The following is a 21,013-nucleotide window of genomic DNA, read 5'->3' as shown; positions in this document are numbered from 1 at the left end:
CTCACTCTATTCTCACAGATTTGTGTAAAATGCCCAGAAAGTTGTAAGAAAATAAACTGAACTTTAAAAAAGTGCAGCAATATTACACGAAGGCAACTGAGAACGCACTGCAACCTTGATCAGACATTCACCAGGGCTGTCTAAGTTCAAGCGAAGATTACATCAGGCCTGCTGTGATTAAGGCAATCACAGGTCCCAGCGCATGTTTTCTACCAGTTACATTTTAACTCCAACATGTAAGTACCTGGCAAAACAACAGGCAGCGCAGTCCATTTTGCAATTCCACGCCTATTAGTAGTCCCCAATTAGACAGCTTTAACACGATGAGCTCCAGTAGTGCCACAGGCCTTGTTAAGGCTTACCGCCACAGGGAGAGGTAGATTATGACAGGGGCCAGTGCCAAAGACCAGGAGCTTCAATGTTACAGAATTAAAAAGTAGATATTAATTTTTACCCTTACACATGCAGTTTTCTCCTCCTTCCCACACACCCTGAACAGGACTGAAGAACAGGTTCTCCAAACATGGCACTGTTTTTCGGCTGTATTTTATCACAAAGTCTTAACATCTTCTGTGTTCTTAGTTAAAACTGATTTTATCCTCACCTAACCCACCTGGCCTTAAGAGACTGTGGGAACGTCTTAATTGAGGCGATAGCAGAAAGGAAAATCCTACAATGCCATATGTGACACTTCCAAACCAAGGCAAAAGGGTGAATTCAAGATAGCAGTAAACTAAAACTCATGTCCTAAGGAAAAAAAACCAAAATCACACAAAATAAAAAACCACAACCAAACACAAAAATCACCCACACTTTTAAATTACAGTCCTGTATGCCTAAAAATCACTCAGCTGTATTTCAACTTCAGCAAACAAAAGGCGGCTATCTACATAAAGGGCATATATTTCACAGCCCTGTGTGGATTTAAATCGGCATTTTCTTCAGCACAGCATACATACTCTAATTTTGAGAGATACAAAATCAAGTTTGCCTTTATAAGTAAAGTTTAAGACAAATCTGAAAACAAGTCTACTGAAGCTGTTAAATGTACTTTGTTGAATCTAAAGTTAATAGTTCTTTCAGAGACATTACCATTAATAGGGAGCACAGAAAAATCAGACACGCTTCTGTGTTAAAAACTTTGTCTTGCAAGTCAAAACATGCAATGGTGCCACCATAGGGCATGCTATTAAGTTTCTGAACTAAACACACAGAAGATCGTTCCAGCAACAAATGCTATGGATAGAAATATCTTTAATATAAGCGGCTACGGACAGACAGGAAAGTGGCAAGCACTGGGTACAAGCAGACAGAGGCCAGACCCTTATTTCTACTGAAAACCACCACGCTAGAAGTGTGACAGGCACGAAGCCGTACTCCTGAGCGCTCAGCGAAGCGCTCCTCCAGGACGGGCAGGTTGGGCGTGGGAGCGACACGCCACGCTCTGCCCGCGGGGCCGGGGGGGCGAGAGGCCCAAGGGGCGGCCCCGGGGAAACCTCCGTCCCGAGGGCGAGGGCGGTGGCGGCTCCGCGGGGCGGGAAGCGGAGCCGCCGCCCGGCCCGTGAGGCAACCAAGGCGCCGCCGCCTCCCGGCCCGGGAGCGGTGCCCCGAGTGCGCGGCGAGCGCTCGGCCGGGCGGCTGCCTCCCCTCCGCTGCCGGGGAACCGCACCACTCCCAGCGTCCAACTCCCAGCAACTCCGGGGCGGGCGGGCAGGAAGAGTGGGAGGGAGGGAGAGCGGGAGGGAGCGGCCATTAAGCCCGCTCCAGCCAAGCCGTTCCCCGCGGCGGGAGGTGGCCGCCCGGCCCGGCCCGCGCCCCGCCCGCCTCTGCCGTTCCTACCTGGCCGCCGGCACCGCTGCCGCCGCCCGGGGGGGGCTCGTTGTCTCCATCTCCGTCGGGTGGCCCCGCTGCCCACCGGGTCGCCATTATTTCATTCCCGGTTACAAAGGAGGCGCAAATCCTCTGGAGCCCACATCGGGGAAGGGAAGGGACGGGAGGAGGGAACCAACGCCAGAGCCACTCGCGCACACCAGGCGAGGCTCGGCCAGCCCAGCCCCGCCGCCGGGGGACGGGTCGGCCCCTTCACGCGGTTGCCATAGGGAACAGCACCGGAACGACCCTGGGCTTCAGCTACGCTCCCCGGCTGCTGCCTTCATGGCTGGAGGAGGAGAGAGAGCAGATGTGTCAGTCCTCGGCGCGGGGACGCCGCCGCCTCCGCCGCCCGTCCCTTGTTAGGCTAATTGCACCCACTCCGTCATCTTCCTCTTCCTCCGGCTCCTCCTATCCAGAGCCCCAGCCGCGGGGAGGAGAGGGCAAGCGGGGAGAGGCGGGAGGTGTCCGCTCCTTCCTACTTCACTACACGCCGCCGGAGGGAGCGAGGACGGAGCAGCGCTGTGCGGGCAGCCCCGGCCGGCGGGGGCGGTAGGGCCGCTCCCCGCCTCGGCCCAGCCGAACTTTGATCAACTGGTGGACGAGGAGGACGGGACCGGGGGCCGAGGGGCCGCTCGCTCTCCGGGCCGGGCGGAAGCCGCCGCCAGCTCACGAATCCCACCCCGATTGTATCTAGCGGCGTGCTGGGGTGGGGGGCGGCAGCAGAAAGCGCACAAGCCCTGATGAAGAAGTGGCAACAAAAGACCCCTCCGGCAGCAGCGAGGCCGTGCCGAGCTTTTGTCTCTTACGCGGGTCTGCCCCGCTCGCAGGCCGCTCCCTCCTCCCGTCTACGTAGCCGGAGCCGTTCGCGATCAGACCACCGCGCCCCACGCCCCGCCCGCGCCCCTCCCTCGGGCCTCCCCCCGCACAGACGTTGCTTCGCTTCGACAGCGGCAGCCGGCGGCCGCTGCGGCCCCGCCGGCGGCAATTAGGGCGTCTCGGCGCTGGGGCCATCGCGCCGCGCCAGCTGCGCCCCCCCGGGCTCCTCCCAGGGCTCTCCCGGCTACCTGGGTACTGGCCCGGGTTGGGCGACGGGGGGAGCAGCGGGGAACTCCAGCTAGCACCCTCCCGAAGGCACTGGGCTGTGCCGCCTCGCCTGTGCCGCTCGCCGCGATCGCTTCCCCGGGCACGGCCCCCTTTCTGTCCCGACCCATTACAGCCCATCTCCGGGCAGGCCCCGGGGCCGTCCCAGCGCCGCAGCCGCAGGCGGCCCCCGCCCTGACAAAAACGGGAGACCATCGCCCCCAGCCCGCCGGGCCGGCAACGCGACCCCGCGAAGGGCGGCGCCGCCTCACGGCCCCCCAGCCGGCCCCGCTTCCTTGGCAGCCCGCGGGGCTCCTGCTCTGCCCCCGGCCCGCCGTTCCCGATGCTGGCGGCTCCCGCTGCCTCTGCTGATGGGGGAGCATGTCCCCTTCCCTTGCCTCCCGACTGGCGGTTTCACTTCCCTCCAAAAATGCACCCACCTTCTCAGACGACACCGCGAGGGCAGGAGCTGGCTGCCGGCTGCCGTCCAGGGCACCCGCCCTGCGCCCGGGGAGCGCGGAGCCCCGCCGGCCCCCGCCCGCCAGCGCGGCCTGGGGCGGCGGCGTTTGCTGCCGCTTCCCTGGGCGTTTTCGGGGTGATCACACGGCAGCGATCTCAGACTTTCCGCCCTAACGCAGCATTTGGTACTTCTGCCGCCAGCTCCACCTGCACCTGGCTTCGGGAGGAGCGAGACCGCCACCGCCTCTCGGCTGGCTTTGGACGGTCTCGGCCGAAGCCGCCCCTGAGCCCGTGGCGGGGCGGGGGGGGCGAACTTGGTTTTGTTGTAGCCGCGAAGGCGGTAAATGCAGGCGTTTTCTGTACTTTGTCATCATCGGAGTGTGTGATTTGGAATTTCTTTTCGGTTTTTAGGATTGTGTTTTCCAGCCTGGAGCTTGGACGAGTAAGGTCTCTGTGTCAGGGAACAAAGAAAAACAAAGCATTTGGAAGAATTGGTAAGGAATTGAGTGAAAGGAAGGATTGTGTCTTGTTTGTGTTCTGAAAACAATAGTAATGTTTTGGTTTGTGGTTTTTAAAATGTACTACCCTTGCCCATGACATTGCAATCGCTGAAAAGAGGTGCCTGTCCTGGTTATCCATCAGCAACTTGCTGATGTTGTCAGCAGGGATGAATCCTGGTATCCAGAGAACTGAGGAATAAGCTTATTTCCAGTAGCTGGAGGAAAAGTCTCAAGGCCCATATGCTAATTATTGTCGACCAAGGTCACATCTGCTGAGTTTAAAAGGGTGTTAAAACTCACAGCCTGTCGCACCGATCCAGGTGCTTGCCTACAATACCGTGTGTTGTGCATTTCATAAGGCATATATATAGTTAAAAATGTGTGGCAGTTTCTGAATTTGAGTTCCTCCTAGATTTCTGATGTTAAAGACTACCTTGTGGCTGAGCCTGACCTGGACCAGAGATTACATACACATTTTGAATAAGCACACTGCTGTCCATCTGGCAATCTACAGGAAGGTTCTGCCCAGCTCCCCTAATTATTTCTCACTGTCCTACAACATTAAAAGATTTATTTGCCATCCAGACACAGAGAAGACTCTTACAATATTGTTTGCACAATGGTTGTCAAGAAGTTGAAAAGACCAGAATTAAAATCACTTGAGAGTTTTGAAGAGTGGAGAAGGGGAACAGTTGGGACACTTCTGTTGAGATTCTGTTATCAAACAGAGCCAAGAAGTGTAGCTATGCGCTCAGCAGCATCTTGTTCTTTGCACTGGAGTCATCATGACAATCTGCAGAACACCATCAAGAATCCATGTTGTATAGAAAATCAGTTCATGTACTCAATTTTTTTTTCAATAGGAGACACAGTACTACCTCCAAAGCTAAATTAGCATCATAACTAATACCCATATAGAATGTTGTCAGATTTACAAAATGTCTTGGAGAGATTGAACTACAAGTGGACTCTGAGTATATTATCTAATAAGTTTCCATATCAGTATTGCTACATCAATACACAGACAAATCTTCCAGTTTTATTTTTTACATTGCCAATCAATTTCTCTTGCTTTAGCTTTCAAACTTTAATAAACAGCTGAAAACATGACAGAAGAAAATTTGATCTTAGAATCGCTTATTACTCATTGCTAGGTTGAGGGACTAGATCTCATTATTGATTGAGATGTTTATGTAATTATGAAAAGCAAATTCAGGCTATACAAAACTTTGTTAAACTGTGTACTTAATTTTCTTCCTCATATTACAGTGTTCTGGTTTTTTAGTGGCAGATGTTTTTATTCAAGACACTGGACTGTTTTTAGGACATCCCTGTATAAGACTATCTCGCTGTCATTTTTTTGTTATAAATATGGTGTCATAAGTTGTCAAGCTTGAAGAAGGACACAAATTTTCAAAAACGTACTCAGTATCTTGGATTCATAATACACAAGCAAACCTTTAAGTCCCCTAATCATCCTTGAAAGTTATTTAATAGAAGGGGTTGCAAAAGCAGAAATAGGGTAACTGAAAGCTATAATTTCACTTTCTCACCTTCCAGTCTGAAGGTGTTGACACATACTCACTTAGCAGGCAGCTGCAGCAGCTTAAAGTGTTAGCACTGTCCTACTGTTTATTATCACTCCTTGCTAAAGAGAATCGTCCCCACAGGAGAGCTGCTGCAGACATCTCTGAGTACATCTCAAGACACTTCAGTGCAAAGTCTAGCAGCTAATTTAAATTGCTCAGGTAGGCAGAGTTAAGCCTGTCCTGCAGTCTGGGGGCTAAAGGGTACCCAGTCATTCTGTTCTGCCCATTCTGCTGGGTCAGTGGTGGCACAATTATTGGGCTGTCTTCTTAAACTATCATTTGCTGAGTGAATGTGTTGATGTGTTGAGAATATAGATATTCTAGAGGCTAATTTGCTTACATCAAAATTCGCTTGGCCAGGTAGACTGGAGGACTCAATTTCATTGCACTAGATATGGTTTTGGTAGCTGTCTCCTTTTCAGATGGTGCATAGCACCTGCCTCTGGCAGGGCACAGTGCACATTCCTCTCACATGCACAAGTGCATACACCTGTAACCTGCACTCAGGTGAAGCAATTCATTTGCCAAGCAGTTCTTCTGTTGTCCTTGCCATCTTGAAGGCTCTCTCATTTCTCACCACCATGATATGTCAGACCTGAGGTGCCACAGGCACTGAGGAGACCCAGCCATAGCCAGTCCCAAATGCACAGCTTTTGGGTTAGACAACAACAGGAGTGGAGAGAAAAAGAACTTAAAGTGAGAGCAGGATTTTTACAGGACTCTTTAGATTAGATTAGTGTGGAGTACCTGAGTAAAATAGATTAGATAGGCAGCTGTAGGAGATAGCAGTAAATCTCAGGTATTTTGTGCTGGGATAAGGACTTCTCTCCTAAGGAGAAGTCTGAAAAGTTAAATAGGAAAAGGTCCAAGTTTAAGAGGGCCTGAGTTTAGGGATGAAAGGAGGAGTGAGTGGGCAGACATATGCCTCGGGCAAGCAGATGTTTGTACTGATGTTTGCCCTCAGAAATCGTCACTTTTAGGAGCTGCTGAGGTAATGACCATTCTGATTAGAGTTTCTGCTGTAGTTGCCAGTGGCTTTAATCTCACGATCAGCGTCTGCTTTGAGAGGTTCAGGCAGAACCTGGACACCTCTGTTATGTTGTTTTGGACATAAGAAATACCTTTGCAGGAAGTGTTTGCAAGCACCACAGTGTGCCTGGCTACAGGCTTTTCATCACTGGCATCAGCCTAACAGTGTCCCTGCTCCCCAAAGACGCTGACAGGTGCCCAAGAACAATTCAGTAGACTCTTCCCAGCATGGGGATTTGAGGATTGGATTACACATATGTTTTTCATTCACTGTTATTTCCAAGATACTGCAGATAATAGTCACTCCCTCCTCGATATGTAAAAGCCATGAAATCATTACTATAGCTACACAGTAATGTGACCATTGTTTGCTACTGCATTTGCTTTACAGATTTCTGCATTGAAATTCCTGTGATTTAGTCATGATACAGGCATCTGTTTCCTGTCCAGCACTAGTACAGTAGTCATCTTAGACATCAGTAGTGATGGCTGTTTTCTTGGTAACCATATCACAATATTCCCCCTTTTGCTCTATAGATGTTCCTATCACCAATACTCAGGCAACAGAAATAAATATCGTTGCTGCCATGCCTACATCTTGGCTCCCCTTTTACACTCAACCTTTAAAAATGTGTTTCCTTTCTTTTATTTCAGTCTTCTCTTCACAGGAGATCACACCTTCCTCACTTGGCCCTGGATACCGATGCTTTTTAAAGTGCTCAGAATACTGCCAGAGAGAATTGCAGCAAGGCCTACCACTGGCTGCATAGTAAGAGAGGGTTTTGACATCCTGAAGCTTCAGTCAGCCATTTCCATCAGTCACAGGGTGTTAGAAGTGACACCATTTTAAATGCATACAGAATTCTGCAAGAGTACTCTCAGGAAAAATCATTGCCTGGGGGTGCCAACAGAGAGTAGCATTGCAGCTTGGGTAGAAGTCTGTACATCTAGTTCTTATCCTGCTGCCCTGTAAAGAGAAAGGCTTCTGGCATTTGTCCACTTTTGGGAACCAGCTACCTGTGCTATGAAAAACCAGTGTCTCAGATGATGTGTCTTCTGCTCCTCAGTGTAGTCTTCTCAGACAACAAAGCTGCAGTGTAAAGGGAGATCTGTGTCAGCATGCCACTCCTGATGGGGAGAGACTAACAGTGTCCAAAGCACAAAGAGAAGCCAGGAGTGGACAGGAAGATGACTGTTCCTCCTGGCCAGCAACCCTGATGCAGTCTTCCTGAGGTGGACCCAGAGGTGTTTGTGTGAGGCTACCAATGTGCACCAAGGCAGGCTGGCACAGCTTTTACAGCAGTGAGCCTCAGCTGCTCACACAATCATCCCCGCTAGTCTGATTCTGGAGCTGGATACATTTTGGTGGGTTTGCAGCATTAGTATTACAGCTCAGACCACAAACTTGGTACTCTGTAAAAAAAAGCAAAGTTGTTCAAGCCTGTAGGAATTTACTATCATCCAGCCAGGGACAAAAACAATTTCAAGTATAATTCAGTGAGCCCAGGAGAATGGGTTGCAGTATAAAATTTGAGTAAGCAAGATTACGGTTAGGAGGAGCCCAGCAGAACTCACTTAAGACTTTTAACTTGGGTTCCTAGCAATGAAAATCTACTGACACACTCTGTGAGCAGAGTAAAACTTGTTTTTCTTGCTTTGCTGTTGGAAACTGTCACTGTGGAGTAACAACAGTGACAATGTTTCTAAAGATGCTGTGCCTGTTTTCAGAGGATTTCCTAATTTTTTAAAGGTCGAGGGAAAAAAAATCACTCCAATCTTTTCTGCATTCACTTAAACCATCTACATTCTTTCATTTGTTTTAAATTAGAAGAGCCAGAATATAACAGATAAAGTCATCGGCCTCAGTTCTGCTGAGGGTTTATTCACATTAGGTCAAACAATGTTAACTTGTTTTAGAAAGCCAGCAGGGACTATTACATGTGCAGCATTTCCCTCAGAAACCCTCCCCTCCCACACACACACAGTTTAAAAGAGTTCAACACAATAAATATCCAACCCATCTAAAACTGGCCATGACAGCAAACATTTAAGTGCCTGAATGACAGAGAAAAGTGAAATGATGATTTGAGTCACCTTAGCTCCTCTACTGAAATAACAGCTCTGTGTTTGGTTCCGTGCTTCTGACTGGAAGGTAATAAATCAGCCCTACTTTGTAAAATGTTTTGTTTAACTACTGAAATGACAATTTAGGTGGAAGTAGCTGGTGAGGAATTGACAACAGCATTGTCACTCCTTGCTTTATCACATAATCAGCAGCTTGATCCACTGATTGGCGAAGCCTTGTTTTACTACCACAGAGGTGCTAACAGCCATCTCCAGGCTAGCCAGCTTTTGGTATTTTTTCTGACTATCCACTGCTTCCCTTTAGATACACAAAGTGTGGCAGCTTTCTCCTGAGCTCTGTCTCTAAAACTGGGCTGGATCAAGACTGCTTTCAGGCACTAAGGAAAAGCTCAGGAGTAAAAATTAGACATATCACATGAATATGTGGATTTCATTCAAACTCTCCCTCCTTCCAAAAATTACATGCCCCACCCCAAGGCAATGTGTCAATTGCTGCTCCCACATTTTACCTACTCTGTCCAAAGAGCTTATACTTCAGTTTGAGCTCATCAGAACCTCACTGCCAGATACCCTGTAGAAACCAGGTACTTGGCTTTTACTGGCTTCTAAACCTGACTTCATGTGCTGCTACTTACACCAACTGACGGCTGCTCAGCTCTCTTTTCACTGAAGAGACACAAGAGATGTTCTCTAGGACAGCAGGAGTCATTCAAAGGCCAGAAGGTGTCTAAACCTGTAAGCTGATTACTATTTATGGGGACTAGGCTCTGAAAGTGATATTACATTGGGGTGGGGTTTTTTTTTGGTTGCTTGGTTGGGGAGTTGTTGGTTGCTTTCCCACCACCCTTCTTTCTGCTGAAGCTTTTTTAAAAGAGAGATGGAAAATGGGGAGACAGCATCCAGAGAAGCATGATCCCCACAAAAAAAGAAAAACAAAAACCAAACAAACAAAAACCAAACCAAATGTGCAAGGCAAGCTGGATTGTGTTTATGTCTGTAAGTTATAAATTTCCCAGAAGAGACTGGATTAGGAATATCTCTGGTATTGTAACAGAACTAAACTTTTACTATAGCTTCCTGAAAAAAATATTATGAATTCCTGAGCAAGCTACATCCTGCTTCCAGAAAAAGGACTATGTTTGAATGCTGCTTTCAAGAAGAAGAAAGTACAGGATTAATTCTATTTCAGTGTTTTACAAACCCTTTAAACAAATGCTGCAGAAGATGCTGGCTGCTTGGAGTTAAAGATACTATCTAATGACTGGTTCTGCTCCAGCTTTAGGGACCAACACAGGGACAGCTGTGGGAATTAGGGACACCCAGGAGTGGGTTCAGGTTCCAAGTGGTTTTTCTGCCTTTACAGAAAAAAAAAACCAATGTTAGAATCCAGCCATGTAAATTATTGCAACTAATGAACAGAAATGCTCATTAGTTTTCTGTGAACGGGCTGTGCTGATTGCCTTAGCAAACTGTAGTATGGAAAGAAGAAACATGCATTTGAACTGACTGAAGAAAGCATTACGTATAACACGTTTCTAGTGTGACTAAATTAATCGTCAGCACCATCCACCAGTTTGTCCCTGTTTGGCAATGGACTTAGAACTTCAAATCTAGTAAAAAATAAATCCAGAAATCTAGTCAGCAATAACATAATGCTGGGAGAAGTTGAAATTAAAGTAATGAGCTAAGGAACAAAGCCACGTTTACAGAATATTTTCAGCCCAGTCTTCTGCTGAGACACCCTCAGATGTTCATTTCAGAACTGCTTTCCCAGAAAAAAGCAGCAGCCAAATATTTTAACTCATTAGATATACTCTTTGCTGCAGTATTGTGCTGTTTCATATGCGCCAGCTTCCAAATGGCTCCATGTGGATGCAAAGTATGTCCACACAAAGGTCATTTTCAGGATTAGACCAAAGAGTTGCAAGGGAGGCAAGGGAAAGCAGTCCAAGTTAGTTTAATTCTCAAGGCAGTCCTTAGGGCCTAAGCAAAATACAAAACAAAATATGAGCACAGTAATGCACAACATTTTTCCCTGATGTCTAGGGACAGGGATTAATATTTTTGATATATTAAGAGTGTTCTTTCCTTTTGACCACGTGGGGATGGACTATTAGCTTTCAGGTCTACATGACTACCTGAGGTGAGGGCCACAGGTATTTTACAATATTTATAAAGGTAATTAGCCTGAGTAACTTTATCTGATTAATATATAAATGACATTCAAAAGGAAAATCCTCCCCCTTGATATACATATTCCTGTTTACTCTTTCATCCCCTGTGAGACCAGCTGCAGGAGCAACAGGTTCTATTCCATTTGCAATGTGTCAGGCTGTACTTCTGGAGACATGGTCTAACTTTAAGAGAAATCTTGATGAAAGCCAGAGAAAAAGTGAAGATTTGCAGCAGTCATCATTTGTCAAACTTCTCTATGCACTAAAGCTTGTTTTGTGTGCTGCTCATAGCTTCTATGTTTATTTAATCTGCTTTTTCTTATTTGTGGTTTTCTTTTATAAAACAACAGTTATTAAAACACTGGCAGCTCAATAATTTTCTTAAAAATTAATTGTATTGCCTTTTGAACTGTGTGAGACTTCCAAAGCACAAAAGAGTTAAAGAAAAATAAACAGATTACTGTAACTTTCTGCATTTCAAAATAGAGGTAAATAACATCTGTGCAGAGCTCAAGTCCCTTCCAATAGATGCTTTAGCGAAGCGGGTGAACCACTTGGAAACACTGCAGCAGTCATCTTTTGGCTTTTTCTCTTGCAAGATGTGTTTTCTGACTCCAGCTCAGAGGATTATGCTCTTCTTGCTCATGACAATACTGTTCTTACAAGAACAGGGATGAGAGCTGAGAGTGAGGCACATTGCTTGGATCACTGGGAAAGGATGGCCCATGCTGGTGCTGCCTGAAGATGGCTACCTCAAACAGCTCCCTGATTTAGCTGCACCTGAAGTTAAATGGTTATTTCACAGACTGCTGGACTAATGAAACTGTGCCCTACCCCCTTCCTTTTCATGCTGCTCTGCATTGAGAGAGGGCACAGGAACAACTGACCCAGCTGGAGGGGATGCCAGCTGTAGGGAGGCTGGTACTTGTGAGTGATGGGGTTGTGCAGGTCCATGATTCCTGCTCCTGCAGGAGCACCTTATTCCTGTCAAATGGGTCACTTGGTGCAAAGCAGACTGGCAGGGTGCTTTAAACCATGTCAGGGTTCGCCTGCCACTCTTCAACAGTAGTCACATATTTTGGTTCTTCTCTGATAAAATACCACAGCCTTGTAATCTGGGGTCTAGTCTGTTGCAGCCTTTGCTCATTCTACATCGGCTTCCTGCAAGCTTTTCCAGTTTCTGCTCATGCAATTCCCATTGATTATACATAAGATGCCTGCAGAATCTAAATGTTCCTTAGCGTATTGGCTGGAAAAGCTTTAATTAAATGGATCTCATACTCTCTTCTTTTTAATGAAATGACTTCTTTTGGTTGCAATTCAGAGCAGGAGCACTGCTGAAATATTGAAAACATTAATGGATCATCAAAGTATATGCTGGGTACTCTCCTTCAAAAATATGACTGTCTTATTCACCTTCAGTTTAGCTCAATGTGAAGACAGGAATGAGGGGCTCTTGTTGCAGATACAGGTGTTCCTGTACAGCCACTATTGTTTATTCCAGGAGAAAGCAAATCCTTACAAATTTGGCTGCAATAGGACTCCCTCTCTGGGCAAACAGGGAGTTTAATAACACAACCCTGTAATATCCTGAGGCAAGGGAAATTTTCTGCTTGCCTTGTGCTCTCGTTGTGCACTAGACACTGAGGATGGTATTCATGACACATGATTTTACCCATCTATAAATTATTCATTTGATCTGAGCTAATCAGCTGTGCTCCCTCAATAGTCAATGAAAGACAAGGAAGCTGGCCAGGCACGTTTGTACCGCACGTAAGATGGCTTGCATCAACCTCTCAGGGCTCCTCTTTCTCTCCAGTGACTTCTGGGAAAGCCCAGACTACTGCAACTGCAATGACATATTAGCCCACTTTCTTTTTGTCCACCCTCATATTGGGAGAATTACAGAAAAAGTAACAATTTATTCTTGTGTATAAAAGACATCCCTTTGATGGCTAGCCAGGGACAGCTGTGCAATTCTGCTCTGTATAACTGTATACATAAAAGTATTAATTATTTCTATATTAAGAAATAAATATGACATGAGGTAACAGCAAGGCTTTCATCCAAGTGTGTAGGGGGATTTTCTCTTGGTAACATAACATTGCTGTTAACCAAGTATATTAACTGAGACATTTCAATTATGTTAATTAGTTATTTTCTAATTCTTTAGCTTTATAGATTGTCATGCCATTTTGTGGAGTGAGAGCAACTGTGACTGTGCTGCAGGATCTGTATTACTAGAAGTTTGTCTTTAGTAAGGAAGAATTTTTTACTCTGAGCAAGGTACCAGGCCTTGTATTTTGAAAGCTTCTGTAAAAGAAAATATTGATTTTCAGTTTAGTTTCATTCATCATGTTAAAAAATTTAGCAGTCTGGCGGTCACAAACTATATCAAGAATGGTTATGACGCTGGAAACAATATACCTAGTACATACAATTTTTCTTAATGTAGAAATTTGGTCCATTTAATTGTAATAGAAAATTGAGCAGTGTGTCCCCTATCACAGGAAATTATTAGAAGATCTGTTTCACTGACTTGTGTGTAAGTCCAGAGAAAAATAAAATATTGAAACAGGATATAAGTGACTACTCTTGAGGTGAAGAAACATTATAAATTATGTGCCAAAGGCTTTAAAACTAAATTCAAAGTACACATTCTCATGAGGGCTGGAGTTTCTTTTTATTCATGTTATATCTGTATGTCAGCATCATAGAAAGAGCTCCTGTACAGATATTCTTTAAACTACTCTGCAGGAAGGAGTGATTAAGTCCTTATCTTCTTCACCTGGACAAGACAGTGATTGGAGACATGTTCTTTTCATGGAACTGGGATTGAGAACGAAGGCCACCCTACAGCAGGAGGCTTTTCAGTCGTGTGTGACTTGAACTGAGACCACTGCAGTTATTCTTCTGATGCTGCCAGCAAACAGCATGAAACAATAACTTTGTTATCCACACTGCCACATTTATCACAGTCTGGATGTTAATTTAGAAAGCAAATACAACTCAGGGCTTTAACTGTATGTCTGTCTTAAGGCTCACTTTATGGGAAGGCATGTCAAAGGTGCTGTTGACTACAATTATGATTTAGAAAAGAAGTTTTGGAAAGGAGATCAAAAATAAACTTAGTTTTGTGAGTGTTAGCACTGTAGAATCTGTGACTCAGACATCCATTGAACACATGCAAAAAGCATTTGGCAGCAAGATGGTCCTTCAGGAGAAACCATAGTATTTCTGAAGGTGCCAGAAGACATAAGTAGCTGGGTATGGCCCCCGCGGATCTCCTGGTAGCAGTTCCTGCAAAGTGTTCCAAAGCCTGTGCATCTCCCACTGTATATTCTCATTTATCAACTTGCCTTTGGAGTCAAGAAACAGCCTCCCACGAGTTCCTGAGTACCCAAATTACAGTTGCCCACTCTCTCGTTATAAAACGCTCCCGTTCTCCTGTGACAGCTGCTGGAGCGGAGCGGTGCCGCGGGCGGGTCCTGCAGCCCACCGGCTCCTGGGAACTGTAGGAAGGCAGCATCACACTGGAGGATCTGCACAGGGTATTGATCATTATTTCAACATAGACATATTTGAAATAATGAATGTGCTATAGGATATACTGTGTGTTTTCCTTCTTTGTTGTAAGAAACCCTTTTTGCTTCTATGAGGCTTATATCAAAATGTGTCTCTGTCACAGGAGCTGTAAGGCCCAGTTTGTTTTCTTTTTAAGACCCTTCATTTTGATTACCAGGATTTCCAGTATTATAACTATGTCAACCAAGTCAAACTAACTCAGAAGCCATCTCACATCCCCCTGTCTTAGCCCGAGGGCAGATCAGGCCTCATTACTCCTTTCATGAAGCTATAGTGTTATGATCACTATTATAAAGACCCGAGAGCCTTTGGGATATTAGTCACATGTTAGATCTCCTGCCCTGTGTTCCTTGAGAATTTCAGAGTTTTTAATAATTTTCCTTTTATGTGAAGAAATCCCTTCCAATGCAGGAGCCAAATTCTAGTCACCTAAATGGTCATACACAAAACCCATAATTGCAGAATTTGTATTCAGTGAGCTACACTCCCAATGTTTATTTTACCCACTACATAACTGGATGGAACTACACAGCTCCATACTTATTTCAGGTTAAAAGCATGCAAGTGTTCAGCACTGAACCAGAATATCTTTTCCTGGTTTACCTCCAAAGTAGTTCTGTTATGAAGATCTATTCCTAAACTAGCACATAGATGTCACTTAGAGACAGATTGTAATGGGAAACATTGGCTTTTTGGCTAGATTAGTGCATTTAAATGGATCAATGATGTGATGCAGCTGTAGGGTGGAGGCTCTTTAAAAGCTGCACTTCTCAGTGCCAAATATAATGAAACACGGATGACTTCCAGCTAACTTACTGTTGATCTTTATACAAGGGGAAATTTTGCAACATGAGTATCTGATACTGAGAAGTTGCGCTGTGGAAAATCAAAAAAGATAGACAGTGATTATAAAGATAAGACATACAGGGAAGAAGCAAAAAATTAACAAAACTGGTAAAATAAATTGGAAATGAGCTGGAGACAATAAAAGATGAGTAAAATAGAAATTATAAAATTCAGGGGGAAAAAAAGAGATTAAAATAATGGAAAATACAACATAGAGTGAGTAACAAGGACATTCTCAGTAAAAGACTGGATGCAAGCAGAATAATCCTTACAGGAGAAATAAATTCTTCTGGAACAAACTGTAAAGCTATACAAATTCAGAGCTAAGAAGGTTAGCCTGATTCTGAACTGATCACTGATAAACACAATTTTTTTTTTGCTATGTTGTACTCACAGCTCTTGATTTGGATTGTGTTTTATTATCTAAACTTACAATTTCAGATAGGTAACAAAAGGAGACTCATTAAATAGCTCCGATCAATCTTCTTGCTTCCCAAGGAATTCCCTTTTCCCCTCCATAGATCTACCACAGCCATTGTCAGTATTTTTAACTTGTTTCTGACTCTAAGGTGGGAGACTCTCAGGCATCTCATGCTAATCCAACAACAGGTAAAACAAAAATCTTTTGCCAACTGAGAAATTCAGTAGCTGACATGAAGCTGCTCAGCTAAAAAAGAAATAAGACACACAAAAAGCCCCTGACCTATTGTCCTCTTCAGCAAACCACAGAAAATGAAAACAGTTCTGGAGACAACAGAACTCAAGTGTTTTTTAAATCAGATCCTTAAACTTGAAGTTATGTGTTTAATTTCAAAAGAAATCCTCAAAATGTGATCTGGTTTGTGTTCAGGTTTCCTCAGCACTTCAACCCCAAAAAAATGCATTGCAGTAGAGTTCAGTGAGTTGGAAGAAGAGCTGAGTGTGGACCAAGAGCAGTGCTGTGTGGAGGGAGAGCAGTGCTGCTTGGACTGATGCTGCTGACAGGATAACCCCTCGTGTTAGGTAACAGAAGGCAAGAAAATGTAAATACACAAGAAGGTCACTTGTATCTTCTCTGAACTTGCCTCACCACCTTTGTTGCTTTTCCAAGCATCTGCACAAGTGTATTATAGCTGATTTTTTCAGGAAGTCAATGTCTCTGGACCCCAGGATTTGCAACCATTTAAAAAAATTAACCATTTTTTTGGCCTGTTGTTTTTGAGGACTGGAAACTTGAATAGTTTATGAGAAACAATATAGTTTTGTGGCCAAAATGATACTGCATTAACTGCAGATGGAGTTGGAGCATCTCTCACATGCAGCAAAAAGTGACCCATGGCAACAGAAGCTGTTTCTAGCCAGTAGCTCTGAAGAAACCAGAGGGCTGGCTATGGCAGTCCCTGCTCCAGAAGGGCTCTGTAAAGCATTTTGCATTGTAAATTGCTTCAGCTCTGCCATCTAGGGGAGCTCAGCCCAGCAGGGTCTGTGCTATAGGAAATAACAAGGAATGCATGGAAGACAAAGGATTTTGGCAGAAAAATCCAGGGACAGGCCAACCAGGCCTGTGATGCGGGGAGGAGGAGAGCCTGTACAGGAGTCTTCTGGTCAGCCTGCTAGGCTTTAGCTGTGGTGTGGCCACAGCAGAGAGAACTGATCAGACAGAGTCACATTAGCATTTCAACCTGGCCACAATGACTAGAACACATGCAGCTGCAGGTTTGTCAGTCCCATGTGAGCAAACCCTAAACAAGGCTTGTTATTTAATTTCAGGGGAAGAGAAACTGAGACTAAAAACATCTTTCAAAAGTGTCTGGTTCATCCCCTTCCAATTCCAATTGGGTTGTTCCCAGCCCTCTGTTTTTTAGTGATTTATCTGTTCTAATTTTAAATTACTCAAGAGATGGAGTTTCCACCTCTTCCCGTGGGAAATTAGTCCATGGTCTGATAGACACAGTCAGGATATTTTCCTGATGTTCAACCTTCAGTGGTTTTCCTTTGTTCAGTTTAATCTCATTACTCCCAGTTATTCCCTGTCAGTCAGTGCCAAGAACTCAGCCCCTCTCTTTTGTATTTACACCTTCACAGTTGGATACAGTTGTCTTTAGAAAAATCTGGTAGGCTTGATTATGTTTTGTCCACCTTCTCAAATAAAAAGAAAAAACAAAGAAAAATATGAGTAAAATCTAGTACAAGTTAGTCCTAAAAGATCTTTTTAAGACTTGATCTACTTCCATTCACCAAACCTCACTGAGACTTGCTCATATTTTTTAGGTTACAGTGACTGGTGACCCCACACAAACCCATCAGCACTTTCCTACCCATATCAGAACTATGGGAACAGAAGTTGTACAAGGTGGGAGGAACGGATGTGAGAAACCAAAATCAGGTTCCTATAATAAGAGGACACAGAAGCCCAAGAGTTGCAAGAAAAATGTGTTTAGTGGAGTGGCATTAAAAGATTACCATAAATATCTGAATGTGACAAATAGGAAGTAGAAAACCTGGTGAATCATAAGCATGGAGAAAGCTGCCAAAATGGTATTTATGATGAGATCCTTCAGAGGCAAAGTACAGAAAGGGAAGATGAGGTGATTGAATACAGCTATTTCTTGAATTTGCAGAAAATGCTGAAAAGAGAGTAAGGATCCCTTAACACCTTGTAAGAAAGATTAAAAATGTGAAAGCAGAAATAGAATCCTGGAAGCCAAATGAAAGAATGGAGACTAACCTGAGCAAATCCCATGAAAGTAGGAGATGGATCAGAGGAGGAAGGTAGTATTAGCTGGAAATAAATCAATAGGGGCTTTTGTGGGACCCTCAGCAGACAGCTGGGCTTTCTGGAAGCTCAGTCTAAAATGCAACATTAATAGAACAGTCTGTTCCTGCTTTGCCCTCGTTATAAGGAAGCTGCGAGAGAGATGCACAATTCCTTCTCTTTCCCCCACAAGCTTCTGTCTTTAATATACCTGAGTTTTACATATAAAAGTTTAAAATGTTTTTAAAGTGACAATTTAAAATTAGAATGAAAGACTCACCTTGCCTCTAGTTCTGAACTCCATGGACATCATGAGCCAAGCGCGCTGTTTCAGTGGAGCACAGGTGGCAGGAGCTGAGTCAGGGAAGACTTAGGTCAGAACTGAAGGAGAAAACTCTGAGCAATGATGTGCTGCTCCAGGAGCAGACCCTCAGCAAGGAGCAGAGAGCACCTGGATGGACAACCAGAGCCAAGGACAGAATTTTTTCAGGTGGGAGAGACTAAAGCATCCTTGGAAAGCATTGCTCCTCACACCTGCAGTTATTCTCTACTATTCTCTACTATACTATTTCCTCTTTTGCTGTGAATACACTGAGGAAGCAGCAGGAGAACATTGCTTTTATCAGGGATAATGGCTGTAACTCCGTGGCACTGACATTATCAGGGGCCACTCCAACAGCACGCACACAAGCTCCAGGCTCCTGTCCTCTGCACACCAGTGAAAACAAGGACATTCAGATACTAAGTAGGACAAAAAGTTGCTATGGGCTCAGGCATGGCTGTTCCCAGGACACTGCATTGCCTTCCAGCCCATCTGGACTGCAGCGAGGTGTGGAAGAAAATTCTCTGGCATATCTTCATGAGCTAAGTGTAAAGTTATTGTTGTTATGTGATGGCTAGTGGTAGAAACTGGAAGAACTCGTCTGGAGACAGCAGAATCTCCTTTCAGCTAGCTCAGTTCAGATAATGCCAAATAGACTGACCCTAGCCAGAGACATCCGAGCCCAGAGTTACATTTTAAAATGCATAAGACATTCCTATTTTGAATTGTAGAAGTTTAAACCCTATATCCACTCTTGCCAGGGATAACCTTCTGTAATACATATTTAAAAATTAGTTTTCTCTATAACCTCTTGCTTTTTTCACTTATGCATTTTTTTTCCTCATTGGACAGATTACCCAATTTAAGGTGGTACATTTTCAGTTGTTCTGGAACAAGCTGAAGTGCCTGGTAGCTCACTAGGGTCACCTGCATTCTAGTTGTCAGGCAGGAGCAAAGAAAGGCTGCAAAATGGCAAATAGGATCTCAAGCTGAACTTTTTGAAGAAGAAAATAAATCAGGGGTTATAAAACATTAGGATATTTTAAACTGATTTAGGAGCTGTAAGGCTATGTAATTTTTAATTCATCTGGAAGGCAATAATACAAATATAAGTGATTTTTCTAATTCTGCGTTTTGAAGTGACTCCACCTAAGCCATTTGTCTTGATATTATTTGGCTGGACTGTAGTGGCATGGTATGCAATATCACTTAGTTATCCATTTTAAGGATCAGCCTTCAGCTCAGAAAGATAAGAGAAACTGTCAGGACAGACAGCAAGAATCTGTGATTCACAAGATGTCACATGTTTCAGTTTCTTGACAGGAATTTCTGAAACAAGAACCACCTGCTCCTGGTAGTAATGCAGCATCTCTTACTGGAAAGGCAAACAGCTATTTCAGTAGAGTCTGGGGGGAAAAAAAAGCTACAAGAAAGAAATTCTGCCAGAAGCTTCAGCAGCAATCCTGCGAGACCAGAAAGGAAGTGCAGCAGATCCTTCAGTCTGAGAGTCCAGCAGAAGGCTGCTGGCTCCAGCAAAATTAAGACAAAGCACAGCTAGAAATACAACAAAAGATACAGGAAGACAATAAAAGAAATGCAGTGGTGGAAAAAGAGAGTAGGATTAGGAAGAGGCCAAGGTGCTGCAAGCAGAGTATGATCCAGCAGCTGATCTGTTGGGCAAGGGGCCCATTAGCTAAACCCCAGCACAGCTGGCAGGGCTGTGATGGGGCATCCCCTTCGGGTGCTGCTGCTGGACAGGACACTGTGCCCTGTGCAGTGCCACTGCTGGGCATGAAAAGCAGGGACACCGCAGCCCCTGCAGAACCTTGGTTTCATTTGTTGTGGCAAACTCCCTCATAGCTTGAAAGTCATGCTAATACATGCCTGTAACTTCTCAATTTTTGAAACAGAAATCTGTGGTTTTGCCCACATCCTGGATTTGTGCTGTGAAAGCCAGCGCAGACATATTGCAAGGGGCCAACCTGTAACAGTCTTATCTAATGCAGTGCTTTTCTCTTGCATGTCACTGCACTTGGCTGTCCACTCAATTAGATGAGCTTCCATGTTTTTCAAGACTGATCTGAAAATATGAAGATATAGAAGGGAAGATGATAGCCAGAAAGGAGAAGAGGGGTGGAATCTGGCCTTCAGCAATACCTGATATTTGGGTGGGAGCTGAAAGCATACAGCTGTTGCTTTTGATTTTAATTGCAATAGAATTTTTAAAAATTGTTATTGATATGACATGAAAGCTTAGATGGAATGATCTGGCATAAACTGAGCCTGTGGTTAGTTTAAACATCTATCACACTGACCTCTCATAAATCAGGGTCAGGAAACAATGAGGGGGTAGGCAAGTGTTGTGATGTTGTTTGCTGACTGGATGTTCAAAGGAATGCTGAAAGAATGTGCCAAGAATCTGGCTTTGTCAGGAAAAAAAAGTTCTTGTTTTTGAAAATACTGACAGATCTATGAAGACAAAGAGGAGAAAGCTGGTGGACAGGAGAAACAGACTAAATCCAGAAGCAGGGCTTCCAGAAGTTTATCCAGGTGTTGCAAACAATTAAAACTAGCAGGAGGGGCCCAGGACATCGGACTGTGTCCGGCATTGCTCTGTGCCTGTGTGCAGAGCCAGTCCCAAGGGAGGGAGCGAGCTGGGGGTCTCAGCAGCCTGTAAAGCTTGTGCAGGTCCTGCCCAGTCCAGAAAGCAAACCTGGGCTTGCAGAGACAGCTCCTGG

The 21,013-nt window shown here is 44.7% G+C and overlaps 1 protein-coding gene and 1 long non-coding RNA gene across 10 annotated transcripts in view; one reads left to right on the top strand and one right to left on the bottom strand.

Annotated features, from left to right (window-relative positions):
- Positions 1-2,469, bottom strand: part of ARHGAP21 (Rho GTPase activating protein 21) — a 111,868-nt gene extending 109,399 nt beyond the window's left edge. For 3 of the 4 annotated variants that reach the window (XM_064407864.1, XM_064407901.1, XM_064407891.1), the window contains exon 1: positions 1,840-2,222. In XM_064407864.1, coding sequence (XP_064263934.1) covers positions 1,840-1,926 — 87 coding nt within the window. In that variant the 5' untranslated portion in view covers positions 1,927-2,222. Of the gene's footprint in view, positions 1-1,839; positions 2,223-2,250 lie in introns of those variants that run through there. The other variant, XM_064407871.1, reaches the window with a different exon arrangement.
- A 185-nt stretch (positions 2,470-2,654) lies between these two features.
- LOC135293615 (uncharacterized) overlaps positions 2,655-21,013 on the top strand; it is an 80,022-nt gene continuing 61,663 nt past the window's right edge. For 5 of the 6 annotated variants that reach the window (XR_010355742.1, XR_010355751.1, XR_010355750.1 and 2 more), the window contains exons 1-2: positions 2,655-2,940; positions 3,823-3,905. This is a non-coding gene — a long non-coding RNA (uncharacterized LOC135293615). Of the gene's footprint in view, positions 2,941-3,513; positions 3,597-3,822; positions 3,906-21,013 lie in introns of those variants that run through there. The other variant, XR_010355747.1, reaches the window with a different exon arrangement.

The sequence above is a fragment of the Passer domesticus genome, chromosome 1 (assembly GCF_036417665.1).
Source record: "Passer domesticus isolate bPasDom1 chromosome 1, bPasDom1.hap1, whole genome shotgun sequence".
In the NCBI taxonomy this organism is placed as follows: Eukaryota; Metazoa; Chordata; class Aves; order Passeriformes; family Passeridae; genus Passer; species Passer domesticus.
The sequence above is the reverse complement of the archived record's forward strand: the minus strand, read 5'-3'. Positions and strand labels throughout refer to the sequence as shown.